At 46.4% G+C, this 15,827-nt stretch overlaps 1 protein-coding gene across 2 annotated transcripts in view; it reads right to left on the bottom strand.

The window, feature by feature from the left end:
* XKR4 (XK related 4) overlaps window positions 1-14,323 on the bottom strand; it is a 328,134-nt gene extending 313,811 nt beyond the window's left edge. For both annotated transcript variants that reach the window (XR_010837419.1, XM_059043384.2), the window contains exon 1: window positions 13,463-14,323. Coding sequence is in view for 1 of the 2 variants with exons in the window: in XM_059043384.2 (XP_058899367.1) it covers window positions 13,463-14,265 (803 nt within the window). In the remaining variant the exon portion in view is untranslated. The remainder of the gene's footprint in view (window positions 1-13,462) is intronic.
* Between the last annotated feature and the right edge of the window lie 1,504 nt (window positions 14,324-15,827).

The raw sequence follows: 15,827 nt of genomic DNA, 5'->3' as shown, positions 1-15,827 counted from the left end.
CTTACTATGATCTCAAGCAGATGTTTGTGGAAAACATGACGAAAAGGTTATCACTGGTCACTTATTTCTGTCATTTTATTCTCAGCAGCCGATTCCAGTGACCACGTAGTGATCTGGCCAACGGGCTGCTGACGAATCTGCAGGTGTCAACAGCGCACGAGTGAGAACCTGCCTTCAGCCCCAGCTCTCTGCCCTCCCCTCAGTGGGATGAGAACTCAACCCCCAGTCTTAGGCCCTAGTCTTGATACCTGACCAGACAGAAGTTATATAACGAGAACATAAATGAAACAAATCTCCCTTCGGTTTTACACTTTGAAGTCCGGGTGTCACGGTTTGCCAGCACGATGACCTTGACCTCAGATTCTAACCTCCCTTTACTATTATCAGGTCTGTCTCTGGTCCCTGCTTAGATTCCTGGGCTCTCAAGATGTTCCCCTTTGTGAGCATGTGCCCTGGCCTTGACCCTCTGCCAGCTGACTTGCCCTCTTCTGACCTGTGTGATCATCCAGGACTCAGGTCAAAGTCCCTCAGACTGCAGACCCCACGGGTGTCCTCAGTCTCAACTTGACCCCATTGACGTGACCATGATCACAGCTGGAGCTGCCAGAACAAACTCATCGAACGGAAACTTAGCCTGGCTGGTGAAGCCTTTGCTTCAAACTCTGCTGTCCTGCGTTACAGAACAGGGATTTTCCCACCCCTACGACACAGGATTAAAACTCCGTCCTCTGAGTTTGGAATAAAAGTCTCCATCTCCGTTCATTTCTCTCATGGCCATATTTTTTCTTCCTCCAACTAATCAATCCATGCTCCATCTGCAAGACCCACCTCTTCTACTAGCAGATCAGAGGATGGGATGAAATGATAGTTTCCAGGGTATCTGGACATAGTTCCTTGATCAGAACTTCAGGTTTCCTCTCCCTTACTCATTTGATTCCAACCTTAATTAATTAATTTATTTATTTATGGACATATAGTTGATTTACAATGTTGTGTGAGTTTCTGCTGGACAGCAAAGTGATTCAGTTCTACATATAAATATAGACATATATTCTTTTTCATATTCTTTTCCATTATGGCTTATTACAGGATATTGAACATAGCTCACTGTAGGACCTTGTGGTGTATCTCCTTTATTTTTATTATTTTTTTAACAACTTTATTTGAGTATAACTGTTTTACAATAGTGTGTTAGCTTCTCCTTTACAACAAAGTGAATCAGTTATACATATGCATATGTTCCCATATCTCTTCCCTCTTGTGTCTCCCTCCCTCCCACCCTCCCTATCCCACCCCTCTAGGTGGTCACAAAGCACCGAGCTGATCTCCCTGTGCTATGCGGCAGCTTCCCACTAGCTATCTAATTTACATTTGGTAGTGTGTATATGTCCCTGCCGCTCGCTCACTTCGTCACAGCCCACCCTTCCCCCTCCCCATATCCTCAGGTCCATGCTCTAGTAGGGCTGTGTTTTATTCCCGTCCTACCACTAATCTCTTCATGACATTTTTTTTTCTTAGATTCCGTATATATGCATTAGCGTACGGTATTTGTTTTTCTCCTTCTGACTTACTTCACTCTGTATGACGGACTCCAGGTCCATCCACCTCACTACAAATAACTCAGTTTCATTTCTTTTTATGGCTGAGTAATATTCCATTGTATCTATGTGCCACATCTTCTTTATCCATTCATCTGTTGATGGACACTTAGGTTGCTTCCATGTCCTGGCCATCGTAAATAGAGCTGCAATAAATATTTTGGTACATGACTCTTTTTGAATAATGGTTTTCTCAGGGTATATGCCCAGTAGTGGGATTGCTGGGTCATATGGTAGTTCTATTTGTAGTTTTTTAAGGACCCTCTATACTGTTCTCCATAGTGGCTGTATCAATTTACATTCCCACCAGCAGTGCAAGAGGGTTCCCTTTCTCCACACCCTCTCCAGCATTTATTGTTTCTAGAGTTTTTGATGATGGCCAATCTGACCGGTGTGAGATGATATCTCATTGTAGTTTTGATTTGCATTTCTCTAATGATTACTGATGTTGAGCATTCTTTCATGTGTTTGTTGGCAATCTGTATATCTTCTTTGGAGAAATGTCTATTTAGTTCTTCTGCCCATTTTTGGATTGGGTTGTTTTTTTGTTACTGAGCTGCCTGAGTTGCATATAAATTTAGGAGATTAATCCTTTGTCAGTTGCTTCATTTGCAACTATTTTCTCCCATTCTGAGGATTGTCTTTTGGTCTTGTTTATGGTATCCTTTGCTGTGCAAAAGCTTTTAAGTTTCATTAGATCCCATTTGTTTATTTTTGTTTTTATTTCCATTTCTCTAGGAGGTGGGTCAAAAAGGATCTTGCTGTGATTTATGTCATAGAGTGTTCTGCCTATGGTTTCCTCTAAGAGTTTGATAGTGTCTGGCCTTACATTTAGGTCTTTAACCCATTTTGAGTTTATTTTTGTGTGTGGTGTTAGGGAGTGTTCTAATTTCATACTTTTACAGGTAGCTGTCCAGTTTTCCCAGCACCACTTATTGAAAAGGCTGTCTTTTCTCCACTGTATATCCTTCCCTCCTTTATCAAAGATAAGGTGACCATATGTGTGTGGGTTTTTCTCTGGGCTTTCTTCCAGGAATGCAAGGATTCTTCAATATACGCAAATCAATCAACGTGATACACCATATTAACAAACTGAAGGAGAAAAACCATATGATCATCTCAACAGATGCAGAGAAAGCTTTTGACAAAATTCAACAGCCATTTATGATAAAAACCCTGCAGAAGGGAGGCATACAGGGAACGTTCCTCAACATAATAAAGGCCATATATGACAAACCCACAGCCAGCACTGTTCTCAATAGTGAAAAACTGAAACCATTTCCACTAAGATCAGGAACAAGACAAGGTTGCCCACTCTCACCACTCTTATTCAACCTAGTTTTGGAAGTTCGAGCCACAGCAATCAGAGAAGAAAAAGAAATAAAAGGAATCCAAATAGGAAAAGAAGAAGTAAAGCTGTCACTGTTTGCAGATGACATGATACTACACATAGAGAATACTAAGGATGCTACCAGAAAACTACCAGAGCTAATCAATGAATCGGGTAAAGTAGCAGGATACAAAATTAATGCACAGAAATCTCTGGTATTCTTATACATTAATGATGAAAAATCTGAGAGTGAAATTAAGAAAACACTCCCATTTACCATTCTACTTTATATATAATCATTTGTATCTGCTAATCCCAAACTCCTAATTTATCCCTCCCCAACCTTTCCCCTCAGGTAACCATAAGTTTGTTTTCTATGTCTGTGAGTCTGTTTCTGTTTTGTAAATAAATTCATTTGTATCATAGTTTAGATTCCACATATAATATAGATAGATATTAGTATATCCTTAAGTAATTGTAATGATTGTTTACTTTTCAGAAGCAGGAACACAACTAATATTTATGCTTTCATTGGGACTGTGTTATATTACCTGTTCCCATCTAGAACCCAGTCTTTCAAACCCGACAATCACCAACCGATTCAGGAAAAATCCCACAGGATATCTGTGATTGCCATTCTTAATAGCAGTACATCCCCTAGAGATATGAAACCCTATGGGACATCCCTCCTAATTTACAACAACAGACCCAAGTACTCAAAATCACTTTGGAGAGTTTCCTAGAATTGACCTACATTTAAAAAAATGATTGTTATTAAATTTACTTTGGTAAAACAGCACATTAATTAATCAGTCGAAAACCCTATCAAGACGAAAGAAGGCTTTACAAATCCTTTCCCCTCTTGCCTGAAGGATCATTTCTTCACTGTTACTGTCACCCTGATGCAGTGATTATGCCACGAACTAATGAAGGAAGAGATGAGGGACTGTTCTGTAACTGTTACTGCTACAATGGCTACCTTTGTGTTGAGTATTGACTCCCTGCTACTGAAAAGAGACCTGGGAAGTAGAGAATGGAGCCCAAAACTGATACTTTATTCATAATTGTTATCCAGGCTGCAGAAAGAGCAATGAGACTGCTATTTACATGGATGAAATCTCCTAGGCTGAGGGTTCAGAAAGGTGACTTTTTCCTTCTTAAATAATGTACTTCTTTGTCGTACAGTAGAAACTGACACCGCATTGTGGGGCAACTATACGCTAATAAAAATTAATTTTAAAAAATTTTTTAATTAAGAGGGTAGGTCTCATGTTAAGTGTTGTTACCACAACAAAATTATTTTTAAAGAATGAATTTAAAAAACATCATATTATACACTTAAAAAAAATGTTCTTGGTGGGAGGAAGTCAAATCAGAGTCAGCTCCAGTCTTTTTAGACTCATATTCACCGCAGCTCCTCCTTTCTCCTATAAGTGCCTGATTTTGACTCACTAATCCTCACCCACCCCACACACTGCCCACCGCTGTTTGTGTCGAAGGATTCCCCTGACAGGAAAACAGTGCAAGTACATAAAGTAAGCAAGAGAAGTAGAACTGATTCAAACAGCCTACTTATGAATCATAAAAGGGGGAAAACAGTTTGACATACTTCAGACGATTTTTAAATAAATGTATAAAAAAAATTTTTTTTTCATGTAAAAAACTGAAATGTTGTCGTGAGGTTGAAAATTGTGCAGTGTCACAACAGATCTCTAACATCCTAAAGATCCAGGCAACCCCCAACTGGGAAAGGTTAAGGGGTTGATCTCTTCTTCTGGCAGGATGTAACACAGCCCGGTTCCTCAACAAGTGCAGGCCTGGGTACAGTATCTTCGTATAGCATTTAATTCCATTTCCAGCGTATTAAATCAGTGACCGTGTAACCCAGGACAAGCTTTTAATTTAAAAGCAAACCTAGCTCTGACAACAGCCTTCTTGTTGACCTAATGGAGAGTCCTTCTCAAGCCTGTGAAGCATTGTTCCCGTTTGTTAATCGTAGCACGCCAGCTGTGCATAGCCCCCCACACCATGAAATGCAGAAGGCAATTCTGGCTTCCCAAGTCTACATGGTGCATCTCTTAAAATCAGTGATACGTAAAACTTGGAACATCAGCTTCAAATACTTAGATGTGGGTTTTAATGAAAATGGTTTAATTTGATTATAACTAAAATTTGGAAATGATACAAACTAAGTTGCACTCCACAAATAAGCTTAAGACTCTCTCCCCACATATAATACCGGTTCCTGGGTTTCGGCCGCTAATAGTGCCACAACTCTGGAAACCCGCCGTAGACCCCCGTTGACTGACTTACACAACGCGCTACTCACGGCCTTAGAAGAACAGACTTTCTGGTGCATATACCCTGGCGACGGGACAAGCAAAAAAGAACTCATAATAAGAGCAGGATCAGAATTTTAAGCGTGGCAAGAACCTTGGACACTATTTTTGACTAATCACATCATACAGGTAGAGAACTAAGATGCAGAAGGAGGAAAGCAAAGGAAGACCGAAACTTGGCGGGCCGCTGGCAGGTGCTGTCACATGTAAACCCGGGACAGCAGGTGACTGCCGGGGGTCTGGGCCCCCCAGTGGCCAAATCATCTGACCCCCTTTTAGTCCAGTTCCCCCAAAGGCAGCTGCCCCTCTAAATAAGACCCATCGTTGATACAGTAACTGTGACCCTCTGCCTTCCTCTCAGGGTTAGGAAAGATCTACCGTTGTCCTTCAGACCACCTCTCGCCTCTAGAGGATTTCTGGACTGGTCCATTTCCATTTTAACCCATCTTTATGATCCCTCACCACGCGTAACTGTATGAGTTCTGTACATACACTCGACATGGAAGCAGTGTTCTGTGGTGATAACAATTACGGTGATGGCGGCCGCGGCCATCATAATAGCAGAAGCTACAGCTTTTCTTTGCGTAGACAGGTAGGAACACCCCAAGTCGTTCTGTATCCAGGCGCACTCTCAGATGGTCAAGAGTACGTAAGAATGAAGGGGAAAATATCGATCCCAAAGCTTCCCCAGCCTGACTTTTCTATCAGCAAGAACAGGTAAGTGACGGTGAGCGTCTAGCTGCATCTTTTTCAGAGGAAAACTAGTATTTTGTGAAATTCAGCCCCACTTGCCTAGCGCCAGTGACCTACAAAAGGGCTGCGGGACTTGTCGTATCCTTTCTAGATAACATGGCACCTTTTCTGATTCACTGTACCAGTAGCAACTCAAGAAGCAACCAGGCAGCAAGTGCAGCTACACTCACGCAAAGAAGAAATAAGAACCCCTGGGCTTCATTCGCAGACCAGCAAATAGTCACTGAACATGTCTGCCTACACGTGTACGATCCACGACGACTAGAGTAGCCTCCCGAGATTTGCCCGTGGTCCTCCTTCCCGGCCACGCCAACAGTTCCCGGGGACACCATCACACAGCTGGAAGGAAGTCACATGGTGTGGCAGTCAGAATTACGCGTGCCATTCAAGAGAACGCTTCCCGTGGAGAATTACTGGATGTTTTTCCCATGAAATCCATCAACGCAGTCCAACTATTTCCCAAGATTACACCTGATAAGCACCACACTGCGCCTTCTATTTGCTAATACGTGAGACTAATAAATCCGATTCTAATACCTAGTCTTGCTTCCATAAGCTCAGAATGTGTGCTTTTCAAATGCTAAAACAAATCAAGGAAATGTGCGAGTCAGATCGGGCCGGGATTCCATACAAAGCAGAACCATTCTGGTATTTATCTGTTACTCAGTGACTGGTGCTATTTAAATTCACTGGAGGACTATTCCATTCAAACTGTAAAAATAAAGAACGTATGTAACAGAAGTCATGTACTTGGATATTCAAACATTAAGGAACTTTTTGTAAGCGACGGAGCAAAGACCTTCACAGTTACTGACCCAAGGATTGTGGACGCTATTCAAAAAGGATAGCATCCACCTGCATAGATACTACTTTCAACTGCTCTGTGAGTAGCCTGCAATTTCATGGGGTATAATAAGTATAACATTTTTTTTACCCTTGTAAGTATATAGTTCAGTGAATGGAAAAATTACAACTTTTGCATTTATTACAAAGATACTGAAATAGTTATTATAGTTACCACACAGATTTATGCATCAATTATTCCAGCTCATACAGAAACCCAAGTAAATGGACAGAGGACTGTCTGATTGTGTGTGGATTTATATCTGCGAGCTAACTCAGAGATTTAAATACCAAGCTCAGCACTCAAGGCTGTGGTGTGGATTCACGAGGCTCCAGGGAAGGTACTGGGTCCGTGACCAATGAATAGATTTCAAAGTGACACAGCCGCAGTAATTCAAGCAAACTCCTACTTCTTTCACGCAAAAATAGCAAAGGTTAGTCCATTATGTTTGGAGCAGCATGTAATGATAGAAATTGTCAAAAAATCTCAGAGCTGGGAGATGATCTAGTCCAACCCTCTGTATAATCAAGGATCTTCTACCGTAGTTTTGCCTACAGTTCTCCAAAGTATGCTTAGACACTCCAATGATGAGGAAGTCGTTACTTCTAAGGAACCTTAGCTGATCTTGGGATCCCTTATGACTACTTAAAAATGTTTTCCTTACCTTAATTCAAAATCTCTTCTTGTAGATCCTATCCATTTTGTCCCAGAGGGCTGGCGCAAAAGTTTCTTCCACATTAGAACCCTTCAGTACCAGGGGGCTCTCGAGTTTTCAGGTTTCTCTTCTACCAAATCACCCTCAGTTACATCAACAATTTCCCGTGTTCCTTCTTCTCCCTCCCACCTCAGTACCGAATTCTAGCCTAGAACCTGCGCAGAACTACGTGACCTAAAGAGAAAAACATTTAAACTTCTGCCTCAATTTCCACGTAGGCAAAATGTGTCGCCTCAAAGATGAGTCTGAAGATCACATAAGAAAGAAAACTTGGAGACCCTCTGAAAATTGAAGTGTTACACAAACACAAGGAACAATTTTCTAAGGATTTCAATAAGGTGAAGCCCACCATATCCTAAGGAAAATCTCTTCAAAAAGTAACGCAAAATGAACTTTCGCCAATAATTTACTGTGGTATAAATACAATGAATCTCAACCAATCTGTTTACAGCTCTCTCGCGATGTTGGCCCTATTTATATGCTCCAATTACATCCACACTCGATGCGTTTAAAATCAATGGACTTTTATGAATGAAAGCGACATGACCGAGTTAGAGAGGGATTGATGACATTTCCTCCGCAACTTTCAACGTTTTGTCACTCGTTTGAATCAAACAAGGTTTTCACACTTTGGTCAACAATCCTCACCCTTATAATCCTTCCATGGTTTCTCAACGCCTCCAGAATAAAATCGAAATTCCTTTCACTGTCCAACCCAACTAATTCTCCATCTTCACCTCTAGCTACCATCTCTCAATCGCTCTCGCTGTTCGAAGCCCACAGTTCACCTGCCTTATTCTCTCCCGCCTCTCTGCCCTTCCGCACAGTCACATCCAAGCCCTCACTGCCAACCTCCACGTTATTCCGGTAGCAGACCTGCCCACTACCACAACCTCTGCTCAAACACCTCCTGCTCCAGAGTCTCACCTGAACCACTAAGGTGGCCTGAGTTTCCTGTTTCTATCAGAGTGCTCATTTCCCAGTACTGAAATTGTGTGTTTACTGTTCCATCTTCCTCATCAGACAGTAGATTCCTTGAAAGAAGAAGTGTACTTTATTCACCTTGGGACGATTAGCAACTAGCATAGTGCCTTGCGTAGAGCAGGGCCTCAATACGGATGAATAGAGAAATTAATAAGCAGTTCTGAGGGAACACAGATATTCGGGAAATGACTGTTCAATAAACTCAGGGGGCTTCCCTGGTGGCGCAGTGGTTGGGAGTCCGCCTGCCGATGCAGGAGACACGGGTTCGTGCCCTGGTCCGGGAGGATCCCGCGTGCCGCGGAGCGACTGAGCCCGTGAGCCATGCGCTGAGCCTGTGCGTCCGGAGCCTGTGCTCCGCAGCGGGAGAGGCCACAGCAGTGAGAGGCCCGCATACCGCAAAAAAAAAATAAAAATAAAAATAAAAATAAATAAAATAAAAAATAAATAAACTCAGGAAAGGGCACCGGTCTTGCTTGACCTGTATCAGGATTCAGGACTAACTCAGAATCAGTAAAGTACTTTTTCAACACTCGCAGCTGTACCCAGTGCGCTATTTTCCTACCCATTCCATATCTCTAGAATGTTTTATCATGTGCAAAGCACTTCCCTATGCCACTACAACAACCTCAGCGTGTCCAAGTGGTGTAGGAAGAAGAACACTGGCCAGGTGATCTGAGCTCCAGCCTCCGCTCTGCCCTTGAACCACTGGTGTGTATTAGAGAAACATCCTAACTTGTCTAAACTCAGCTCGCTCGCTCTCAAACTTTGCCAACCTTAGCGAAGGTAAGGTGTCATTTTTATACACTGTTGTCCTTACTACCCACATTGGCATTTGGAGGTATAGCTAACTGAGCCGAAAAAATAGACTTTAGCGTAAGACAGGCCTGGTTTTTGACTCTGAGCTACATCACATGATAGTTGGGTAATCTTGTGCCAGTTACTTAATCTCTCTGAGTTTAAGCAATCTTGAGTAATCTTTGAGTAATCTCTCTGCCAGCTTTCTCATATACAGAGGTACTAACGCTTAGGCGAGAGAGGAGTATAAAAATATCTGTAGATGTTTAAAGGGCCACATAAAATTCTTGTTATTATAATTCTTGTTTGGGCAGGTTTAAGAATGGCATAGAACAGTGTTTCTCAAAGTGCCCTGTGTGCCACATGATTACAAGAGGATTTAATAGCTGTGCCTTTAAAAACTTATTGACAACTGCACAAGAGCTTAGTAAGTAAAGGCTCTGAGAAGTCCTGCTGTGGAGAGATTTGCTTAATTCTGCTGCTTAATCCGTCATTTTCCCAAGTACCTGAACATGGGACACATGTTAATACCTCGTGGGGGATCAAGCACGAGAAACACAAGAAAGCTGTTCTTCCACCAGGTGACTCTCACGATAAGATATTCAGAAGCAAAACCAAAAATGGTAAAAAATATTCCCCATCCTACCCTCCGCGGAGTCATCATTTACCATGTGCCTATTTGCTAGAAAACAACTGAATATGTACTTACCTACACATGTACATGTGTAGGAGAAATTCAGGTCAAATTTGAAGAGTAAGTCATAAACTCTGAAGGAAGAAGACGTCCAGATATAACGGATCATGGGTATTATGAAGACTAAAAGCTGTTCTGATCGCGCATTTCTGATTCCCACTGGCTGAACTGCACTCTTAGTAACTTCTGGAATCATATGATGTGAACAAGAAAAAAAAAGTACATCCTCATTCACTCACAGACACTGTTCCTTTAAAGTCACAGTTGCTCTTTCCACATGGTAGCAAAAACTCACTTCATTATTTCAAACAGCTTTCCCAGTATCAACTCCTGCGACTTTAAAGGCTGCCATTAATTTTTCCATTAGTAAACGTTAATTAAAATGAATATGTACCATTGCTTTCAGCAGTTGCATTTGTAATAAATGTATGAATACATGCAAATCTTGTCCAAACTGTTTCAAACAGCTATTTCTGAGCAAGCAAACACTTTGATGGTACTTCAAAGGATTTTATCTACAGAGAGCTTTTAGAATCTGACCCTTACCTAAAATAACTTGAATTCCATGGAAATACAATGAACAGTTACCAACCTCGATAAAATCTATGTTGTTGATCTTAGAAAGTAGCATGTTAAAACATGAGTAATGAACTCTGAGCTTTGAACCACTGATACATTGGTCTTTCTGCAACATTTGTGCACAATGCATTGAAAAGAAAAGCTTGAAAGAGCAGAGGGGTGCTCCTAATTAAGGAACCACAGTGGTCAAAGACAATGGTCTAATATAATAATGTGAGATGACCTGCCTTTCACCAGTATATTATCAAAGATGCACCCATCCCCCCAAGTTCCGTTCAAATCTTCTACACTCAGAGAAACTGAAACAATTCGGAAACAATTCGGAAAGCGTCTGAGCGTTAAATTCCATGAACCCTCTGACCTCATTTCAATTTCCTAAATTAGGCTAAAGTTTTTGGTGGTTTATTTTTTTTTGCTTTGTTTTTAACATTATAAGGAGAAAATGAGGCTGAGTCTTAGATCATGCTTCCACCAAGTTACCCCACCATCCTCCAAATATCTTAGCCAGAATCCAAGAACAGTAAGATTAGATAATTCAGATATACATGATCAAATACATTATTCTGAATATGTAAACAAATATTTTAAAACATATGTATATATATATATATATCTAAAAAAAATACTATCTCCTCCCAAATGACCATGTGTTAGCAGAATAAACTTTGAAGGCTTTAAGGAAAATATCGTAGAAATGCTTGACAAAAAGGAGCCATGTGTGACCATAGTTTCTCCAAGGGTTGGGCTGGTGAATGCATTTGTCTGACAGCCTGTTTTCCTTCTGCACTGAACCTTACCCCATCCCTGCCCCCCACCCCTCCATAGCTTTGCTGTGTGGCCAAATGACCCAGTGGCTATGGTCTCGCTGAGACGTATTTAGGCCCTTTTCTTTTCCTAATTATTTCTCACTTTCCACATTTTATGTCCTGAGATATTAAACACCATTTTTCAATTGGGAAATTGAATTTTCAATCTAGAAGGTCTAGTATACACAACTAGAATTTGATATTCAATTTTTCATAAAGTATAAATCGGTAAGAAACATAGATAGTTCTTCAGTTAATAGAACTGAGAAGTGTTTGCATTATTTACATAAATCTAGACATTTTAAAGGTAAAAGTGAGTTTTTTCCAAATCCTGCAGGAAGTTTGCAGAAGTTAACAAATGGAATGTTAAGCTTCATTTACCAGATTATCAGATTAAAACTGCTAATCATACGAATCTCAACCCTTAAATAATTTCAGTAATTAAATCAAGCCTTTGAGCTCTTCATCACACTCGAAAAGCACCAAGCTGCAAGTCTTTGCAATAGTCAACCATGGGAAATACAGCTATCACATTTAACTGACGTTTCAAAAAGTCCTCTAAGTCCAAGGCGTGGAAGTTTCCAACACCGGTTTGTCTGACTGCATATCATACAGCACTTTACCAGAAAGTACCTGCTTGGAAAAAAAAGTTTCTCAGTTTGAAAAGTCGCTGTCTGTGGCAATGCTCACACTGCTTTACGAAGCAACGGTCCCGGAAAAGACTGAAAAATAATCACACTTGCTCTTCTCAATGAAAACACTACACTTCACCGTAAAGAAAAGGACGATTTTAGTTCCGTTCCACAAATCTCTGAGTTGTAGCAGTGTTAATGACTCATAATCGTTTTGGTTTTTTAATCACAAAAATAACTACAAATAAAATTGAAAAGGACACTGGCATATCAGAGTGTAGTCCCGTTATCAGTGCACTTGTGAGGTTTCCTCCTTTTACTTACACTTACTAAGTTATTTTAAACACCCCCCCCAAAAAAAGAAAAAAAAACCCAAAAACCAAAACTCTGGGATGTTAGCATTTAAATGCTTCAACACAAAGAATTCTTGTAGCTGTAAAATATCACTGCAAAAAGCTATCGAAAACATATAAAAGCTGGAGAAACGCATTCCTGAGCATCCCACTTCATTACATTCCTAAATCCAGGCTGTGACGGTTCCAGTGATGATTCCCTCTGTCCAAAGGAACCATGTTCCAGTTTGTAAGTGCAAGTGATATCTGTGTGAAGACTTGCTAGATCAGGTGACAAGCAGCAAAGCAAGTCAATGAAGATGACAAATGTGGTCAAAGTTTACAAGATGCACCACCCTTTTCCAGGGGTTCTCAGTTATCCCAGAAATCAGCTGAGGCGATACTGCAGGATAGCCAGAAAGGGCACCACTAGAGTAAGTCTGGGCGCCATAAAGTGTACTGACTGGTATTTGGAGACGGATAGAAAAATAGATATAGATATACATAGCCCCCCCAAAAAACAAGTGTGTCCCTACTAAGCTCTTGACTTGAAGCACAGCACTTCTCTAGCGGTGAGAGTTAAAATGTGGGTACTTTTGAACGGCAATAACTCCACCTAACTGGAATTAGCAATTTTTCCCAGGGAACAAAAGAAGCCATCCAAACTGCAACACACACCTCAAATTCCACATAATTAAAAAGGATTTTTAGAAGATGTGAGTGATAGGAATCCTCTCCTACTCACAGAAACAGGATCACTAAAGATGGGGGGGAGGGAGCGGGAAGGGGGGTGTAGCACATAAAGAGAGAAGCTGGTTGAACGTAGTGGGAAGACGAGGGCTGAGTGCTCAAAGCCACTCTGCTGCCTTTCCCTTACTCCTCACTCCTCGCCCACCCTCGGCTGTGAGCACAAATTTAAAACCAAACCAACCCCGGAGGGAGCGTGATCACACCAGGGTAACGACCACAGCAACCCTCGACGATTTTCCTGTGCAAAAGCAAAGCAGCGGGGATGCAGGAGCGCGGCAAACCTCCCTCTTCCCCCACCCCCGGTACGGTACCTCCAGATCTGCCCGAGCTGCAGGACGTGGATGAGTGACTGCAGGAGCCAGACGCAGAAGGAGCAGGACGCAGACCGGCCGGCGCTGCCGGGGCGGCCGCTGTTGGTGGCGGCGATGCTGCTCTTGCTGGCGTTGGACGCTTGCCTCTGCGGCGCGGGAGGGCGAGCCTCGCCTTCCGCGGCCGCAGACCCGCCGCCGACCGACGTCTTACAGTCGGCTCCGGGCTGCGGGCAGCTGGCGGCGGCGGCGGCGGCGGCGCTGTCCTCGGTGCTGAAATCGTGCGCAAACCAGCGGAAGCTGAACACCTGCACCGAGAGCGAGCCGAGCACCACGAAGAAGAGCGTGAGGCCGAACCACCAGCGCTGGCCGCGCAAGTAGTAGTCCACGGCGAGCCAGATGTCCGTGCCCACGTCCGCGAAGTACACGGCCACGGCGACCAGGATCCAGAGGCAGTCCCACAGCGAGTAGCGCCGCTGCTCCGCGCCCAGGCGCAGGCACGGCGCCGCCGAGCCCGCCCCGCCGCCGCCGCCGCCGCCCGGGCCGCTCGAGCCCCCGGAGCCGCCGCTCCCGGCGCAGCAGCAGTAGCGGCGGCAGCAGCAGCGGCAGCGCGAGCCGCCGCCGCCGCCGCCGCCGTCCGGGCAGCAGCCGCCGCCCGCCGCCTCCTCGTCCTCGGCTCCCGAGCCCGACGGCAAGCCCGGGGCCAGTCCCTGCCCCGAGCCCGAGCGGTCCGAGTTCTGCAGCGGGGTGAACGCCACGTCGCTGCTCTTCTTCATTTTCAGCCTCCCGTCTGACTTAGCGGCCATGATGCCTCCCAAGCGGGGAAGAGCGCTCCTCTATGTGGCACCTTTCCCGCGGTCGGTCTCCTCCTCCCGCCCCGCCTCGCCTCGCCTCGCCTCGCCTCGCCTCGCCCCGGCTTCCCTCCCCGGCGCCGCGGCCGCCCCGCTCCCGCTGCGCCGCCGCTCCCGCGCCGGCTCGCCCGCCGCCCGCCGGGCTAGCGGCGCGCCCGGAGCCGGCAGGAGCGCCGCCTGGCTGCCTGCGCGGAGCCGAGCTGCTGGCGGCGCCCGGCGCGCGCCCCTGCCCGCCGCCCGCGCTCCTCGCCGCCCCGGCCCCGCGGCCGCCGCCCGAGCCGCCGCCGCCGCCGCCAGCAGCAGGAGCAGCAGCGGCCGCCGCGGCGCTCCCCGGACCCGCACATTCCTCTCCTCCCCACGCGCGCTCCCTCCGCCCGCTGCCTCTCCTGCACCAGCTGACTCCGAGGGAGAGGATGACCTCATCCCTTCGCTTCCAGCCGCCGCCGCCGCTGCCACCCGGCTCGGGAGGGGCGAGGGAGGGGCGGGCCCCGGAGGAGGGGCCGCGGCCGGGAGGGCCCGGGGAGACGGTGCGGGGCCCCGGCCCACGGGGTTTCGGGGGCCGCCGGGTGGGCGTGGCCGGCCCCGGGGGAGGGGCGCGAGGGCGCAGAGCGGAGGGTCCCCGCGTCCAGCCGGCGCGGAGGCCGGAGGAGACCGGGGGGCCGGCGGGTGGGGCGGCGGCGAGGGCCGGGGGGACGCAGGCTCTTTGTGCTCCTTTCCGAGCGGCGGGGAGCGGGAGAAGGGCTGGGTGTGCAGCTGCGGCCGGCGAGGGTCGGGAGGCTGCGTGTAACTCGGACGCCGGGGCCCCGAAGGCCGGCGGCGGCGGTGGGTGTGCCTGGCCTGGGAGAGCTGTGCACGAGGAGGGTGGCAGGGCCCGCGAGGGCGCGGAGCGCGCAGCCGGGCGGCGGAGGACGGGCGGGCCCGCAGGGAGCCCCGAGCCCGCGCCCTCGGGGGAAGAAGCGCGCGGCCCGAAGGCGCCGGCTTCTCGCGTAGGCCGGGCGCCCGCGCGCGGGGAGGCGAGGACGCGGCTCGGCCGCTCTCCGCTGCCCAGGCCCGCGCCGCGGGGCCGCTCCCCCGACGCGCTCTCCGCGGCCCGGAACCGGCCAAGCCCGGAGGAGCGGCGGCGGCGGCGCGGGCCGCGTCCTCCCGCAGGTGGGAAGCGCAGCACCCCCGGCGCCCGCGGCTCTCGGCGCCGCGGGTGGCGAGGCGGGGCGGAGCCGGCAGCGGCGGGCCTCGGTGCCCTGGCCCGCGGGCCGGGAGTGGCGGAGCCGCGAGCTGACGCCGCCTCCCCGGCTCCAGCCGAGAGCTACCTGCTCTTAAAGCTGTAGGAGTTGCAGATTTGTGGAGTCCCGCAACTGCAGAAAGGACTCGAATAAATTAAACCTGTGATCGGAGTGGTTCACCGAATCAGATATAAGAGAATATGAAACATTTTGCGCATTGAAAAGATTCTTGAAAACCCCATAGGTATCGGATCCTCTTTTTTTTTTTTTTGTATAAGAAAACTTTGATTTGTCTCA

This window comes from Kogia breviceps, chromosome 17 (genome assembly GCF_026419965.1).
Source record: "Kogia breviceps isolate mKogBre1 chromosome 17, mKogBre1 haplotype 1, whole genome shotgun sequence".
NCBI lineage: Eukaryota > Metazoa > Chordata > Mammalia > Artiodactyla > Physeteridae > Kogia > Kogia breviceps.
Note: the sequence above shows the minus strand (reverse complement) of the source record. Positions and strands in the feature narration are given on the sequence as shown.